General features: G+C 32.8%; 2 protein-coding genes across 5 annotated transcripts; one reads left to right on the plus strand and one right to left on the minus strand.

Moving 5' to 3' along the window:
* Positions 1–767: 767 nt before the first annotated feature.
* LOC128166376 (uncharacterized) lies at positions 768–6309 on the minus strand. 4 transcript variants are annotated; one of them, XM_052831486.1, is made up of 5 exons: positions 6250–6309; positions 5731–5788; positions 3375–3533; positions 1932–2050; positions 768–1105 (listed from the first exon to the last, which is right to left on the minus strand). In XM_052831486.1, the coding sequence occupies exons 3-5, from the start codon at positions 3499–3501 to the stop codon at positions 1034–1036; spliced, it is 318 nt and encodes a 105-aa protein (XP_052687446.1). In that variant the 5' UTR covers positions 3502–3533; positions 5731–5788; positions 6250–6309; the 3' UTR covers positions 768–1033. The 4 variants fall into 4 exon arrangements, with proteins under 4 accessions (XP_052687446.1, XP_052687447.1, XP_052687448.1 ...); XM_052831487.1 differs by lacking the exon at positions 6250–6309 and adding an exon at positions 6022–6042; XM_052831488.1 differs by lacking the exon at positions 6250–6309 and adding an exon at positions 3743–3799 and having other exon boundaries at positions 5731–5771.
* A 225-nt stretch (positions 6310–6534) lies between these two features.
* LOC128166375 (serine hydroxymethyltransferase-like) lies at positions 6535–13764 on the plus strand. Its single transcript, XM_052831485.1, has 8 exons — positions 6535–6676; positions 8806–9041; positions 10939–11297; positions 11597–11809; positions 11959–12069; positions 12369–12491; positions 12738–12965; positions 13303–13764. Exons 2-8 carry the CDS (start codon positions 8821–8823, stop codon positions 13467–13469), a joined length of 1422 nt encoding a protein of 473 aa, XP_052687445.1. The 5' UTR covers positions 6535–6676; positions 8806–8820; the 3' UTR covers positions 13470–13764.
* Positions 13765–15015: the final 1251 nt, after the last annotated feature.

The raw sequence follows: 15015 nt of genomic DNA on the forward strand, positions 1-15015 counted from the left end.
TATTCAAATATATTATAATAAAACTTTACAAAAGCAAAATTTCTAACTACAGTCAGTTTTTAATATATTTAACAAAAAATAAGAAAAAAAAATATTGTCGGAAATTATGGTGGTATCGAACCCGTATCATAAAAACCCTATATATATAAGGTTAGCTTATGCCAGGTGCTCTAACCACTGAGCCATTTCAGACACAACAAAGTAGGCTTTTTAAATATTATGTGTGACTAAGGTCACGAACTACCGTACTTGTATTATTTTTTCAAAACGTTCAATTGTTGGGATACAAAATGATATTTTTAATGTACAGTGGGTCATCTCTCCACGTTTTTGTTGATTGAAATCGGCTTGTTTTCTAACCGACCTTAATTAGACTATGAGAAAAATATGGAGCAAAGACCCACTCTATAAAAGAAAATCCCCTGAAGTTCTAAAAAATGACAGTATTTGCAGGTTTTGATATGTACACGCCTGTTTGAGTCAACATATTCCAAGTATTGAACATACCTATAGGTTAAAAATCAATAATTCGTTAAATATATATTGTTTTCAATGATTTAAAAAAAAACCATCAGATTTATTGATACTTTAATTTTTCAGTAGCCTGTCCGACCGCGTATGGGCATTTTACACGCCTTATCCACCCATCTTCTTTCAATTGAAACACATAATTTATAATAATTTATGTTGTCAATGAAGATATTGAATCGACACACTTTTACAATGAAATATTTTAATTTGCAGATTCATTGAACTTCATAATGGAATAAAAGATGCAGTGCTCATTTATTTCAGGATTAATTTTTACAATTTCTGTATCATCATGTGCAATTAATATGTAAAGTACATAACAATATTCATACCATACAAAGAGATCAAAGCAACAGCAGCTTAAATCTTGAATCTATCTATAGTTAATTGCATTTCATAAAAGGCATTGATATACATATATATGTTTACAAAAAAAGAACAGGATACATGTATGTAAAAATGCTGAAACAGATAATACACAGGATTTCTTGTTGGGCAAGGGTCATTCATTTGCCAACTTCACAACATCAACTCGCTTCACTCTGCCTTTTCGTTTATGATTCATATTATTTTCCTGAAAATGCAATATACACACATAAAACTTTCACAACTAAATTATTATTTTAAGTAAATTCTAAAATAGTCTACTGTGGAAACAAGTAACAAAATTCAATGAAAGCTTCAGTGCTTCCCATGGTTTAAATAAACCGAGAAATTAAATTCTTGACATATAAACTATAAAATGCTTTCTTTGATGATTCATGGGGGATATAAAGGTGGCACATTGCAGAAACAATACATAAACTGCATTAGCAGGTAGTGTCAATTTTTTCTGCAATGATCGCGATTTTCATAACCCTCATGAATCATCAAGGAAATCATTTTATTGTTGATACAGTTGAACTTTGATATCTCGAACACTGATATCTTGAATACAATGGATATGTCGAAGGGATTTGTAAGTCCCAACTACTTATTTTTAAAAGTATTTTACCCTCAATATCTCAAATACTCAGATATCTCGAAGTTTTTAAACAGTCCCATCTAGTTTGAGATAACAAAGTTTGACTGTATTTACATCTTTCTTTTAACTTGAATTGATTAACATATTGTAAAAAGTAAGTAAAATTCACTTAATTACTCTTAATGTACAACAGTATGTTAGCTAAAAGAAACAGCCAAATCATCTTCTATTGGACTTCGAGTCTCGCATCATGATTATTAAGTACAGTGTGTGATTTTTTTTAGGTTGCTGTAGGTTTCGACCAATTGATAAACTGTACATACACCCAAAATATAGAAAGGGTTATAGTCTTACAAAATTCAGATAGTTTTATGTTGCATAAGTAAATGTTTTTGTCGCTTATACTTTGTGCTTTGAATTGTAGAAATTGCTAAACCTTATTATCCTCAGCTGAGTGTGGAGGATGTGGAAGCTTCACATATCCCAAATCATCCTCAGCCAAGACATCATGTTTCTGTGTATCTAATGGCTCTTTGCGGTTTGCATAGTTTATCACTGAAATTATAATAGATTCTGATATTGAAGCTAGGGTTATGAATATACATGTATTGGGACTTGAAGATTACATTAGAGATCTGTGATATAAATTCAATCATACTAATTTAAACTAGAAGTTTTCTTCTTAATAATAATTGTGAGAGGGGGAGTGAGTACTTTAATACTGCCTGATAAGACCAACTGTATATCAGACAGGTAAGGAATAATTATTTGCTTAATTAATTATTGTTATCAACTTGTCTGTTTATATACATATATCTACACTGATTCTATACAGAACCTAAGAACTGTTTCTTTGTATTTTATTACAATTTTACTAGTTGTTCAGTGTTTTGGAGAGGGATTGTGAGTTTCTGATGATCTAAAAGTACAGGTGAAGTACAGGTGAGCTTCCAAAGTAAACCCAGTGTTGGTACTTAACTTACAGCAAGACTTACAGTTAAAGTGGAATAATACATCGTCACAAAATGGCTGACCTTTGATCGAAACGACATTTCTTTATATTAAAAAGATTTTATCGACAGCAACATGTACCTTACTTCATAGCCGGGTGGTTAAAGTGTTGGGCTTGTGATCCGTACATCCCGAGTTCAAATCTGTTGGAGGCTTTTGCTGTTACTTACAGAATTTAATTTTTGATATTCATTTTTTATCCCCAAACTGCAAATTTTTCGCTTATTTGACGTATGTACAGTTTATTTTTCATAATATCTTTCATAATCAAATAATTTATTGTTAATTCATGTGATTTTTTCCAGGTGTGTTATTCCACCTTAAATAGTACTAACTTGCTTTGTTTGGCAATTAGTTGTTAATAAAAGAAAGAGTGTAAAGAAGTTAAGTCTGTAGGAAATTTCATCAAGAAAAAATAATGTCGAGTTAACAAACCAATATTAAGTCTTTTACTATATTGGAAGCACTGAAATAAAACCATACGTTAAGATCAATATGAAAGATCAAGAAAATTTTGGTAGTTCATATATCAATCTTATTGAAATTGGAACTTCCATCTGCTCCCCGATTTTTTATATGCCTAGGCAACGTACAGTAAACCGAGGAGCAGATGGAAGTTCTAATTTTAGTTTGATTGTTCATGCATATACAATCAATAGGAGCTGATACAGATGCATTGACTGGCATGAAAATAATGAAATACATCATCAACCTATGCTTTCTTTTGGCAAACTTTTCTCTGGTTTAACAGATCAATGAATGTACACTGTAGTTTGGGCACTGAGTTTTTTTTTATGAGTATTAACAAAAACATATACTAGGGCAGAGTATGTCAATATATTTATATTTACAGATGAAAATTTCTTACCAGTGATGATTAGAATAACAATATGTAAAACTAGAAAAAAGAGAGCTGCTCGAGGAAAAATGCGGACAAATCTGGAAACAGTATTGGGTGCAAAGCACAGTTCACAGCACTGCCTCAGGACCTGCATGCTAGCTGCTCCAGATACTCAGTTCTGAAAGGCTGCAAAAAAAATCATTATTTATATTTAGTTTTTGAACCTCAGAATCAGGTCTTTGATATACCGATACTCCATTTAATTTCTAAGACATGGATCAAGCAATCTTATCAAGACCATCTTCTATGATAAATTGCATCAACAGCATTATGATGTAATGGATTTACCTTTTTCACTGTATTGCTGTTCAGTCATTAGCTTATCAAATCATTACCTATTACTGGTACACTATTCAGCTAGTTTGATAGAGACCATCTCAAATGTCCCTGCTCTATATAACAAAGGACATTACGATGTAAAGATTTTTTTACCAGTCGATAAACCTAATTTATACAATGTGAAACTATGTTTAGCTCATTTTTTTTGAATTTGCTGTGCCATAATGATATACAATAGCGGTTTTTTTTGCATTTCATACATTTTATACCACGACAGATTGGTAGTAAACTTTGGACATTAATTTGTAAACAAGAACAGATTCTGTTTTACATGATGTTTGAATAAAACGGTATTTAATGGAGGTGACCCCCCCCCCATTGTTCTTTTCAAAAACAGACTTTTATCTGACATTATACCGGTAATTATAAACATTATGGTAGAATAATAATAAATGATACAAATTCTATTAAAATTTGACCTACAGTACCAAATTTAGAGAGAGATCACTAAATACCCACTCACTGGTTTGATATATAAAATTTAAAAAAAAATTCTTTTGTCAGTCAGCTGCAACAAACAGAATTAAGGCCATGTACATGTATATATTATCCACTTCAGTTCAGATTTTTCATCCCTGCCCGCTCCTCTAAATATCCAGCCATGCAATTGTTATTTCAATTTTTAAAAATAAGTTAAGAAAGCAATTAAGAAAAAAATATCGGACAAAGTATATACACAAAAAATATATATATATAGGTCAACATATTAAGCATTGTATCATATCAATGTGTAGAATGTTAATTTCCATGCTTGTTCTGGGTTTCATCTAGTATTATATATTTAAAATGAAGAGATTGGACATGTAAAGGAAGAAAATTTTGCCAGATATTGAATTTCAATTGTTTGTCATTGACAGGTATGTGTGTTTATTAATAAAAACAACAATTGGGTCAACTGGGACAAACGAAAGTCAACAATCAACCATGATAGGTCAATGGTATCATTAGTTCTAATCTGTTATTCTGAGATCATATAAAGGTTATTTTGCATTATTTAGAATAATTAAAGGCTTAATTACTGCAAAACTTACCCAAACTAGTATTGTAACAACAAACTTTTTACAGTATGCTACTGGGAACTTTGAGATTATTTTATGATGACAATGTATAGTTCCAGATCTAAACAGATTGTTTTTAAAACTTCACTATTGAATTATGAAGAATACTCAATGATGTACATGCACATTTTAAATTACATGTATGTACAACATTTTGTCAGTTATGTAAACTTTGGTGATTTATGTGGGATGTGAAGGTGACGACATTGCAGAAAAAATACAAATTTATGTAAATTTTTTCTGCAATGATTGCTACCTTCATAAACCTGCAAGAATCATCAAAGCATTTTATTGTTTAGATTTACATCATTCTTTTTACAAATTAATAAATTGATTGTAAAAAGTAAGTAAAATTCACTAATTTAAATTACTGTTCATGTACATTAGTATGTTAGCTAAAAGAAACAGCCAATTCGTCTCCTCTGGGAATTTAAATCTGACATCATCATCATGATTATTTCATGCAGCCTGTGATTTTTCTTGGGTTGCTGTAGGTTTCAACCAATCGATAAACGGGGGTATAGATTTCAGTCCTGTCAGTTTCAGTCGCTGTATATTTCAACCAATCCATAAATGGGGCATGAAGATTTCAGTCTGGCTGTTTCTATAGACTATGAATTAAGTATTAAGTTTCTATAAGAAATACTAAGAGGGAATCATACTCGGTTGATGTAAACATATATGAATACTTTAAAAATTCTTCAGCTTATGCAGTATTGTACATGTACCGGTATTTGCGCATCTGATTCAAGAGATTCTAAACTTTGCAAAGAGGTATTACATATTTGTAATGATTTATATAGTAATTAAGCAACATGTCGTAATATGTGAATTAAAACGTACATTATTTGTCTCTGAAAATGACTGATTTAAGAGCCATTCTAGAGAAGTTTCATTTGTTTTTAGGGGTTATTTATGTATTTTACCTCGTTATGTTCTCATATTATCACATATCCACTTATATTTGTTCTCAGTCTGGGATATCTATAATAAAAAAAAATATATAGTTCATGTATACATGTATTTTATTATACATTTAGTTACCAAAATCCATATATAGTAGATTTAAAGGAATGAATGAGGGCTTATTACAAACGCTTTTCCACTATAAAATAATATAGGCTATATAATACAAAGTTGTTAATATACAAATAACAAACCTAAAATATATATTCAAAATTAAGATTATTAATAATAAATAAGACTAATAACTATACCATAATTATTAAAAGTGCTTAAACCCACTCGGTATACAGAGTGGGTTTAAGCAGTTTTGGTTTGATGTTATCTGGCAACCCAAAAGATAAAAGAAGAGATCGTTAAATACTGAATAATGTAAGAGATATGATTCTGTTTCAAAACAATGAATTAATTTTCACACCCTATCAGATAGTATTACACATAAAAAGTGGTAGGCATAGCAGGAAAAGCCTTCAATTCCTTACCGTCAGTTTTTACTCGTTTGATATGACCCCTCTACCCCCATAAACAGTTTTCTAGTAACTCATACATAAAACAATTCGGTTTTCACCTCCGACGGAATTGTTTTAATCCATAGGCAAAATCTACTGTTTTATATAGTTTTACCAACTTCATTAAGATAGTAAGATCTGTTAGTAAATATTAAAATTATCAATCCGTGCCATATAATGACTACAACCGATCGAAATTTTTATGTACAATGAAACAAACATAAAGTATTTTAAGAGAACTATTTGGATTGGTTGACTGGTTCTCTATTTGGATAGATATCAATGTACAAAGTTTTTGATTGGACAATTGTTAATATATAAGCCATGTGCATCTAGTGTTCTTCCTTACTGTTTGTGAATAAAGAACGTGGCGGGAAAGAAAATAACATTTGTAAACATTGTAAGTATTTACATTTTGTTACGATCATCTTAAATTTCTTTAGTTTCAACGCTTTGAAAATTATTGCGTAACGTCAACTCATGTCGTCTTAGCTTGTTGAAAAAGTTATGAAACAGAATAATAACACGGTAAGCTTTGTAAGGGTACTCTCTGCACTGATCTATACTAGTTATAAAATTAATCTGTTTGTCACATGCTTAAAAATAACATTGTGTTGCCTGATGATCTGTTGATATTGAAAAGATGCCATTATGTGCATTTGACGATAATGGAACAATAGTGTGTTTGGGGGGGGGGGGGGTTAATTTATTTGATGAAAATTTATTTTATTGCTTTAAAACGTGATGCAAAAGTATGCATTTAATTTTTATGAATATTTTTAAGTGGACTGGATGCACATTGGAGCATTAGCCATTTGTGTTGAAAATACATTTTACATGCACATGTATATTGATACTCTGTTCATTTCGCATTATATCCTTGCACTATAATTGTAAAGAATCATGGTCACCATAAAAGCAATTTCATGTTTAGAAAATGCTTTACAGTTACAAGAGAGAGAGAGAGAGAGAGAGAGAGAGAGAGCTCAGAATTATTAGTTATGTAAGCAACAGTCCAGCCATGATTTTGCTTACATGGGTGTATATATTGGTAAAACTTTTATTTTGATAAATGATTGTTTTAGCAGTTTAGTGATTTCTAGTGATGAACCTATGAATCAGTTTTTGTGTGTGTCACTTTGTTTGAAATATGATAGAATTTTTCAATTATCTAGTAAATTAATTTCTAACATAAACAATGCCCAAGCCTTGTTTACATAACAAAACTTTGTACCTTGCTTGATTCAATCTCACAGCTACAGAGCTCTCATTTACTTTGAAGTGAAGTAAATTAACTAATCCACTTTAAAATGATGATATAGAACTATTTTCAATAGTTTTATGACCAGTTGTAGAGTACAAACTGATGCATTTAATTCTTTGTTATGCCATCCCTGTGCCATGTTTTGCTTTACAAATAATGTGCGAAATATTATCTAATATAGGTTGAAAAATTATTTTGCTTTACCAATATGTATAAATTTACTTTATTTATTTGATAATAAGACAGGCTGGAAGTCAATCATATTCTTGAGAGCTTCCCACAGAGCACATAATGTGCTGTAACATGTTTAAATGTGAATATGGATAGTGCTCTTACACAGTGACATTATCTATCAGTACCTAGAAATAAGACATTCACCTTGTTTTAAGGAAACTCAAGTCTCTTATAAAGAAAAGATAGCAGTGTGTATAACCCAGAAATATGTGTACTTGTTACTGCAAACAAATTTAATCACACTGTAATATATCATTTTAGTTCACCAGAGCTAAAGGGAGTGAGTTGATCAAAATTTGTCTCATATTGTCAGTGTGAACTTTTAACATTAATGTACATGCATCTCTCACAGGTTGGAATTACTAGGCTAATTCCAATCACAAAAAATTGACTTGGATGTTTCAACCGAAGCGTTTTGTTCTTTTAAAAGGGAAGATCATTTTGCAAATATTAAAGATAAGGTGTTTTTCTCCTAAAATCTTTTTGTTAGAGAAACTGCACCAAATGCTTAAAATTTCACAGAATGTCACAATGGAATCAAATTTTTAAGAACACATAAAAGTGAATACAAGAAGTAATTTTTAGAACCGTGTCGCGGGTGATTGATGTGGCCCATGGACCTCTTGTTTTCAGGTTATCTGTTCTCAAGATTGACAGTGTAGTATTATGTGACAATTTGGGATGTTATGAAAGCATCCTTATACATGTATTAGGTTGATTCTAGAGTGTTCAAACCCTGACACACTCCTCCAGCACAAAAAATGGGGCCACAGGAGGGATGACAACATCCAAATGAATCTTGGGGGAAAGAGTAAAAAATAATTTTCTCGTGATCTACTATTTGTAATATTTTCATGTAAACATTTTTACATACATTTTAAGTGTTTCAAGCTGTGAACACTGAACCCTCAGAGTTAAGAGTATTGTTTTAAAATTTAGTAAGGTACACATCAGAACTATTGTGATGAGCCATGTGATCTCTTGTTATAACGTTCATTTAGTTAATATCATTGTTTGACTGTACTTTTTAGAACCAGAAACAGATAATGGCCGATGTCAAGATGAATGGAGGTGGAGACTACACAAATCTACAGGAAGACATTGCAGTCGATGATCCTGAAATGTACAACCTGATAAAGAAAGAAAAGGATCGTCAAATGAGAGGACTTGAACTCATTGCTTCAGAAAACTTCACAAGCAAAGCTGTCCTTCAATGTTTAGGATCATGTCTGACTAACAAATACTCCGAAGGTCAGCCAGGCCAAAGGTAACTGGTTTTATTAAACTATCTGAAAAAGATGTGTATTCTGGAGTATATACACATTAAACTGCAATAATGTAGCCCTCTCCGATTTTTTATATCTGATGTTTACTGGAGAGGGCTACAATTCCACAGGATCTCCGTAATGGTGCAAAATTAATTTTTTAATGCGGCTGACTTCGGTCCAAAAAGATCGATTTTATATTTGACTTCCTTTAGATAAAATGATTTTTTAATTCAGGTTGAACAAATTAACCGTATATAAACCGAAACCAGATAAAACACATCAGCATGTTTACCAGTCGTCTTTTTCAGCAGCCATGACAGTTCTCGCGTGATTTTATGGGATGTACGCTTGGAGTTTTGATGGGCTTGTTAACGTGAATGTCAGTGTAAATAATCGATCTTTCCTCGTTATATCACTAAAACATCATTTAAGGAAATGGTATATAATGGAAAATTCATATTTACCGCGTTAATTATGTTTAAAATAGGGGAATTCCTATATTCAGTTCAAGATCCGCTCCTGAATTCTCATTGGCTGTCCCAAAATAAAACCGGTCAAGGTCAGTAAACATGGTGGACAAAGTCAACTTTCGTTGTTGACATTCACGAAAAATAATCGATATATAGACTATACTTGATATTTTTGGATTAATTTATGCCATAGACATCTACAATGTTTGAGTTCAGGTAAGAAATGAAAATGTTATTGTCATTTACGTACGATTTGAGACGAAATCGTTGCGGGAGTGAATCACTCCCGCACTTGCACCATTACGGAGATCCTATGGAGTTGTAGCCCTCTCCCAAAAAAAAAAAAAAAATCGGGAGAGGGCTACATTATTGCAGCTAATACACATTTGTTACTGAAAGTAGTAAGCTTAAAAGATAAGTTTTAAAAAAAAGAAAATGGGCAATAGCCAATTCTGGGTGTTGATTTTAATCAACTCTCCTATGCAGTTACTCAGACAAACCGAAAGTGAAACAGTGTTTGGACCTCAGCACAAATCATCGCTGCTGACAAGACTTAGTTCTTGAAAATAATTGATAAATTCGATGTAATGTATACTAAAGCATTGTTTTTCAAGGAAACTTATTTATAAATACCTTGAAAATTGTCAGATTTTAAATGGCACGAACAATTTAGATATTTTTTGTAGTCGTGTGTATTCCTTCGCCAGAGTAGTCTTGTTCAACTCCACACTCGGCTGTCTCCATAAATCTCCGACAAGCAGAGATTCTCTCTTGCTTGTCGGAGATTTACGGTGTCAGCCAAGCGTTTGGTTGAATGAGACTAGAGTTCAATATTGCTTGGATCCATACAATTTTCGAGAAATATTTCTATTACTGATACATAGTATGATTGAATTAATTTTATCTTTAAATATCATTTAACATGATTCATATGGGGGTTTCTCGACATTCTTGTCGAAAAAGTCAAAAATTCATATTAAAAAACTGTGCTTAATTCAAATACAAATCAGAAACTATATGTACTTGTCATGCAAAATGACATATCATTGATTTTAGAATAAATGAACATCAACTAAATCAACTCCTGTCAGTTCTTCAGTACTTTGATTTAATCCATGCTGTAAGAATTGTTTGAACAGTGTTCTTTCCCAGGACTGATAAGATGACCGTTGGCTTGAAACCCATTTACGAACTGTATTGTAACCTGGGTTTTAGATTCTAAATATGTTTTATCTGAGAACTAACACTACAATGTATAGTGTTTGATGACATAACTTTTTTTTTTTGAAAAAAGATAAAGTATGGGGAAATGTAAATGTAAAAAAAAATTCACCGATTGTTTTACCTTGGTAAAAGCATGTGCCATTTTTGAAACAAAAGTCATTTAGCTTAACACCAACATTTTCTTTTATTATATCAAATTCAGGTATTATGGAGGGAATGAATACATAGACAAAGTTGAGCGGCTTTGTCAGAAGAGGGCATTGGATTTGTATGGGTTGTCCCCTGAAGAATGGGGGGTCAATGTTCAACCTCTTTCTGGATCACCTGCAAACTTTGCGGTCTACACTGGAGTCGTCGGGCCTCATGGGAGAATCATGGGTCTTCATCTACCAGACGGAGGCCATCTAAGTCATGGGTTCATGACCCCCACGAAGAAAATCTCAGCTACATCCGTTTACTTTGAGTCCTTTCCTTACCGAGTGTCACCCAAAACAGGATTGATTGACTATGACCAGCTCCATGAGAATGCTAAACTCTTCCTCCCTAACATGATTATTGCAGGTATTTGATTGTGAACAGGTTGATTTAAATATCTCCTTTATTAGGTCTCAATGTTTTGGTTGTAAAAATTAAATTAAAATTTAAGTCAACCTTGCCCTCTGCATCAGCCCCTCAGATTATAGAATTCAGAGCAACTCTCTTTTAGTACGTCAAAGCCCTATCCAAAGTCACAGTGATAATAAGGATACATGTATATGATACTTATGCTTTAGTTGTTGAATGTGACTTATTTTTCTTAGAATCAAAGACATAGCTGGGTTTAGCTTTGTGATCTATGACTGCTCTCTATTTTTTTGCAGGAGTGAGCTGTTACTCCAGGCACCTTGATTACAAGCGATTTAGGGAGATAGCAGATGAAAATGGTGCATACGTACTAGCAGATATGGCTCATGTGAGTGGGCTTGTAGCAACAGGAGTTGCCCCAAGTCCTTTTGAATATTGTGACATTGTAACTACCACAACACACAAAACTCTGAGAGGACCGAGGTCGGGGATGATTTTCTTCAGGAGAGGTATGGCCAAGGCTTTAACACATGAAGATGTTTTTGGCAACATTATGTTTTTCACAATGCAAGTATTTGTACATTATATAAAATCGTAAAAAATATGAAAAAGATTTATTTTGTTTGTGACATTGAAAGTTTGAAATTTCCTTATTCAGGAGTCAGAAAATTGAAAAATGGAAAAGAGGAGAAGTATGATTTGGAGAGGAGAATCAATGAGGCAGTGTTCCCAGGACTACAGGGAGGCCCCCATAACCACCAGATAGCAGGCAAGTGCTTAGAGTTGGGCTAATGGACTACAGGCAGCCCCCTCATCTCCTATACTGCACTATCAGGAGGCATTTACAATTGTAGCAATGATGAAATGAGTTTCCTCATTGAAGAAATCTCTCACGAGTCACTGTGAGGACTCTTGTATTGATTAAAAAATTTTCCATGATTATCTCCAACATAAATTTATAGTTATCATTTCAATTTTAATAGCATGAAATGAAAAAAAATTAGGATAACATGTTTAGGTTTTAGAAATTTATTTATTTATAGCCTATGACATGTGTGTACATTGCAGGTGTTGCTGTTGCCCTACAACAAGCTGCCAGACCAGAATTCAAAGCTTACCAACAGCAGGTAGTCAAAAATGCCCAGGCCATGTGCAAAGCCTTCCTGGAAAAAGGATATACTGTAGTGACAGGTATGATAAGAACCATATTGTGCTAATTCATAGCCTAATTATAATCCTAAAGGGTTTTTGCTCAATTTTTAGGTTGCTCTAATGTTGTTGTTATAAAATTGTGACTTACAGTAATATTTTAGATTATCTCTGTTCTTAAATTCACTAAATGACAATGACAGCTTACAGAACTAAACTAAACTAGAGCAAAAATATAAGTACAAAGTACAGACAGTATCACTTTTTCCGTTTTCGTCTTGTTCACAGGGGGAACAGAAAACCATCTGATCCTGATTGATCTGCGACCCAATGGTATGGATGGTGCTCGAGCCGAGCGAGTTCTGGAGTGTGTCAGCATAGCTTTAAATAAAAACACTTGTCCAGGAGATAAGAGTGCGCTGAAACCAAGTGGATTGAGAATAGGAGCACCTGCTCTAACCTCTAGGGACTTTAAGGAAAAGGATTTTGAACAAGTTGTGGAGTTTATTCATAAAGGTATCATATTTTTAGCAAACTTTAAGTGAAAACCGTTTTTCAAGTAAATCATTTATTCATAACCATATCCCCCAAAGGAAATGATTATTTTAAAAAAAATTGTAAAAATTAATGCAATCTTTAAAAATCTAATTTTACAAATGGAAATAAATTGCCATCAGCAACTCTATTTCATTAAGTTTTCATGAAGATCTTTCTCGTAGATATAATTTGAAATTGTGTTGTTGTCCTTAAAAGGAAGCAATTTCTGAGCTTGCCACCAAACCTGGGAATGGTATTGTTCAAATCAGGATGTGACTAAACACTGTTTTTACAATAATATGTCATGGATTTTCAGGTCTTGTCATTACCAAAGAGGCGATGCAGGACTGTGGACCACTGCTGAAGGACTTCAAGGCAAAACTGGATGCAGATCAGACAATCAAAGCCAAAATTGACAATCTGCGCTCAGATGTTGAAAACTTCGCTCTGAAGTTTCCCATGCCTGGAATTGACAACTGGTAATGGAAAAATACAGCATAATGAAGCGGAAGGAAAGCCAAAGGATCCATTGCAGCAGTATTAACTGTTTCATGTAAAAAGTCAATTGTAGACAAGTGAAAAGAAGTACAGATTCATATGTGTACATCCATGTGAAATAGTTTGCTGTACTTTTCTCAAATTTACAATGATGAACTGTTAAATATGTTCTGTTCAAGAGTTTTCTGTTATTTATTATGTCATTACATGTATGAAAATCATGTAACTACTCAAAAAGTGTCATTGCAGACTTGTGGATTAAATTGTTTCTTAACTAAAAGTTGTTTTTATGAGATGTTAATGAAAATTTTCTAGCAATTTTTCTCTAGTGAATCTAATATTTTCATCAAGTACTGGAAAAAGCAACTGGAAAGAAATTAACAACAATTAATTATGTGCACTGAATTTCATTACATTAGTTGCCGGATTTTAGCTCTAAAGCTGGTAAATGCTTCTTAAATCAAAGTACTGAAGTACTGATGGGAGTTGATTTTATCAATTATTATTATCTTAAAATCATCGATATGTTAATTTGCTTGGCAAGTAGTTTATAAACTGTATTTGAATTACGCACATTTTTATAATATGAATTCTCGGACTTTTCCGACAAGAATTTCGAGAAAACCTCTTATGAATCATGTTTTATAATATTTAAAAATAGAATTGATTTCATCAAATTATGTATCGGTATTAGAAATATTTCAAAAATTGTATGGATCCAACCAATAATGAACTTTAGTCTCGTTCAATCAGATGCTCGGTTATCTCCGTTAATCTCTGACAAGTAAGAGATATCAGGTCAAATAATAGCTTGATGATGCGACCTCTAAATATAGACTGACTCTCTGCTTGTCGGAGATGTATGGAGACAGCCTATGGTTGAACGGGAGTATATTGAACCGGCGTAGGAATACATACGAAAAACTTCTGAATTGTTCGTACTATTTAAAATCTGACTATTTCCAAGATATTTATAAATAAGTTTCCTTTAAAAAAATGTTTCAGCGTACATTACATCGAATTTATCGATTATTTTCAAGAACTAAGTTTTGTCAGCGGTGATGATTTGTGCTTTGGTCCAAACACTGTTTCAGTTTCGGTTTGCCAGAGTAACTGCATCGGAGAGTTGATTAAAATCAGCTCCCAACAATCGGTAAAATGCACAGAACTATAAATGGCTGATTTCTTTACTGTTTGCTGCTAGAAGGAGCTTAAAATGCATGGGTGTACTGCAGTCAGAGGCATAATCTTGCCTATTTTTCTCGTGTGTATACAGGGTAATTTTTGCCCCATGTAATTTTCGTCTTTCTACTCTTGCAAACAGTTTCGCCCCGTCTTGAATTCTCCCAGACATAGATGTGTTTTAAGAGATATACCGGTAGTTTGAGACTTCGTAACACACCCAGTCTTAAATTCGCCTGTTGACAATGAGGGCGAAAATAAATCAGGGGCGAATATTTCCCTGTGTACAGTATGTGCCAAATATACTCTTTTAATGTACACTAGCAAGGAAGTAGATTTTTGACTAGTA

This window comes from Crassostrea angulata, chromosome 10 (assembly GCF_025612915.1).
Source record: "Crassostrea angulata isolate pt1a10 chromosome 10, ASM2561291v2, whole genome shotgun sequence".
Taxonomy (NCBI): domain Eukaryota; kingdom Metazoa; phylum Mollusca; class Bivalvia; order Ostreida; family Ostreidae; genus Magallana; species Magallana angulata.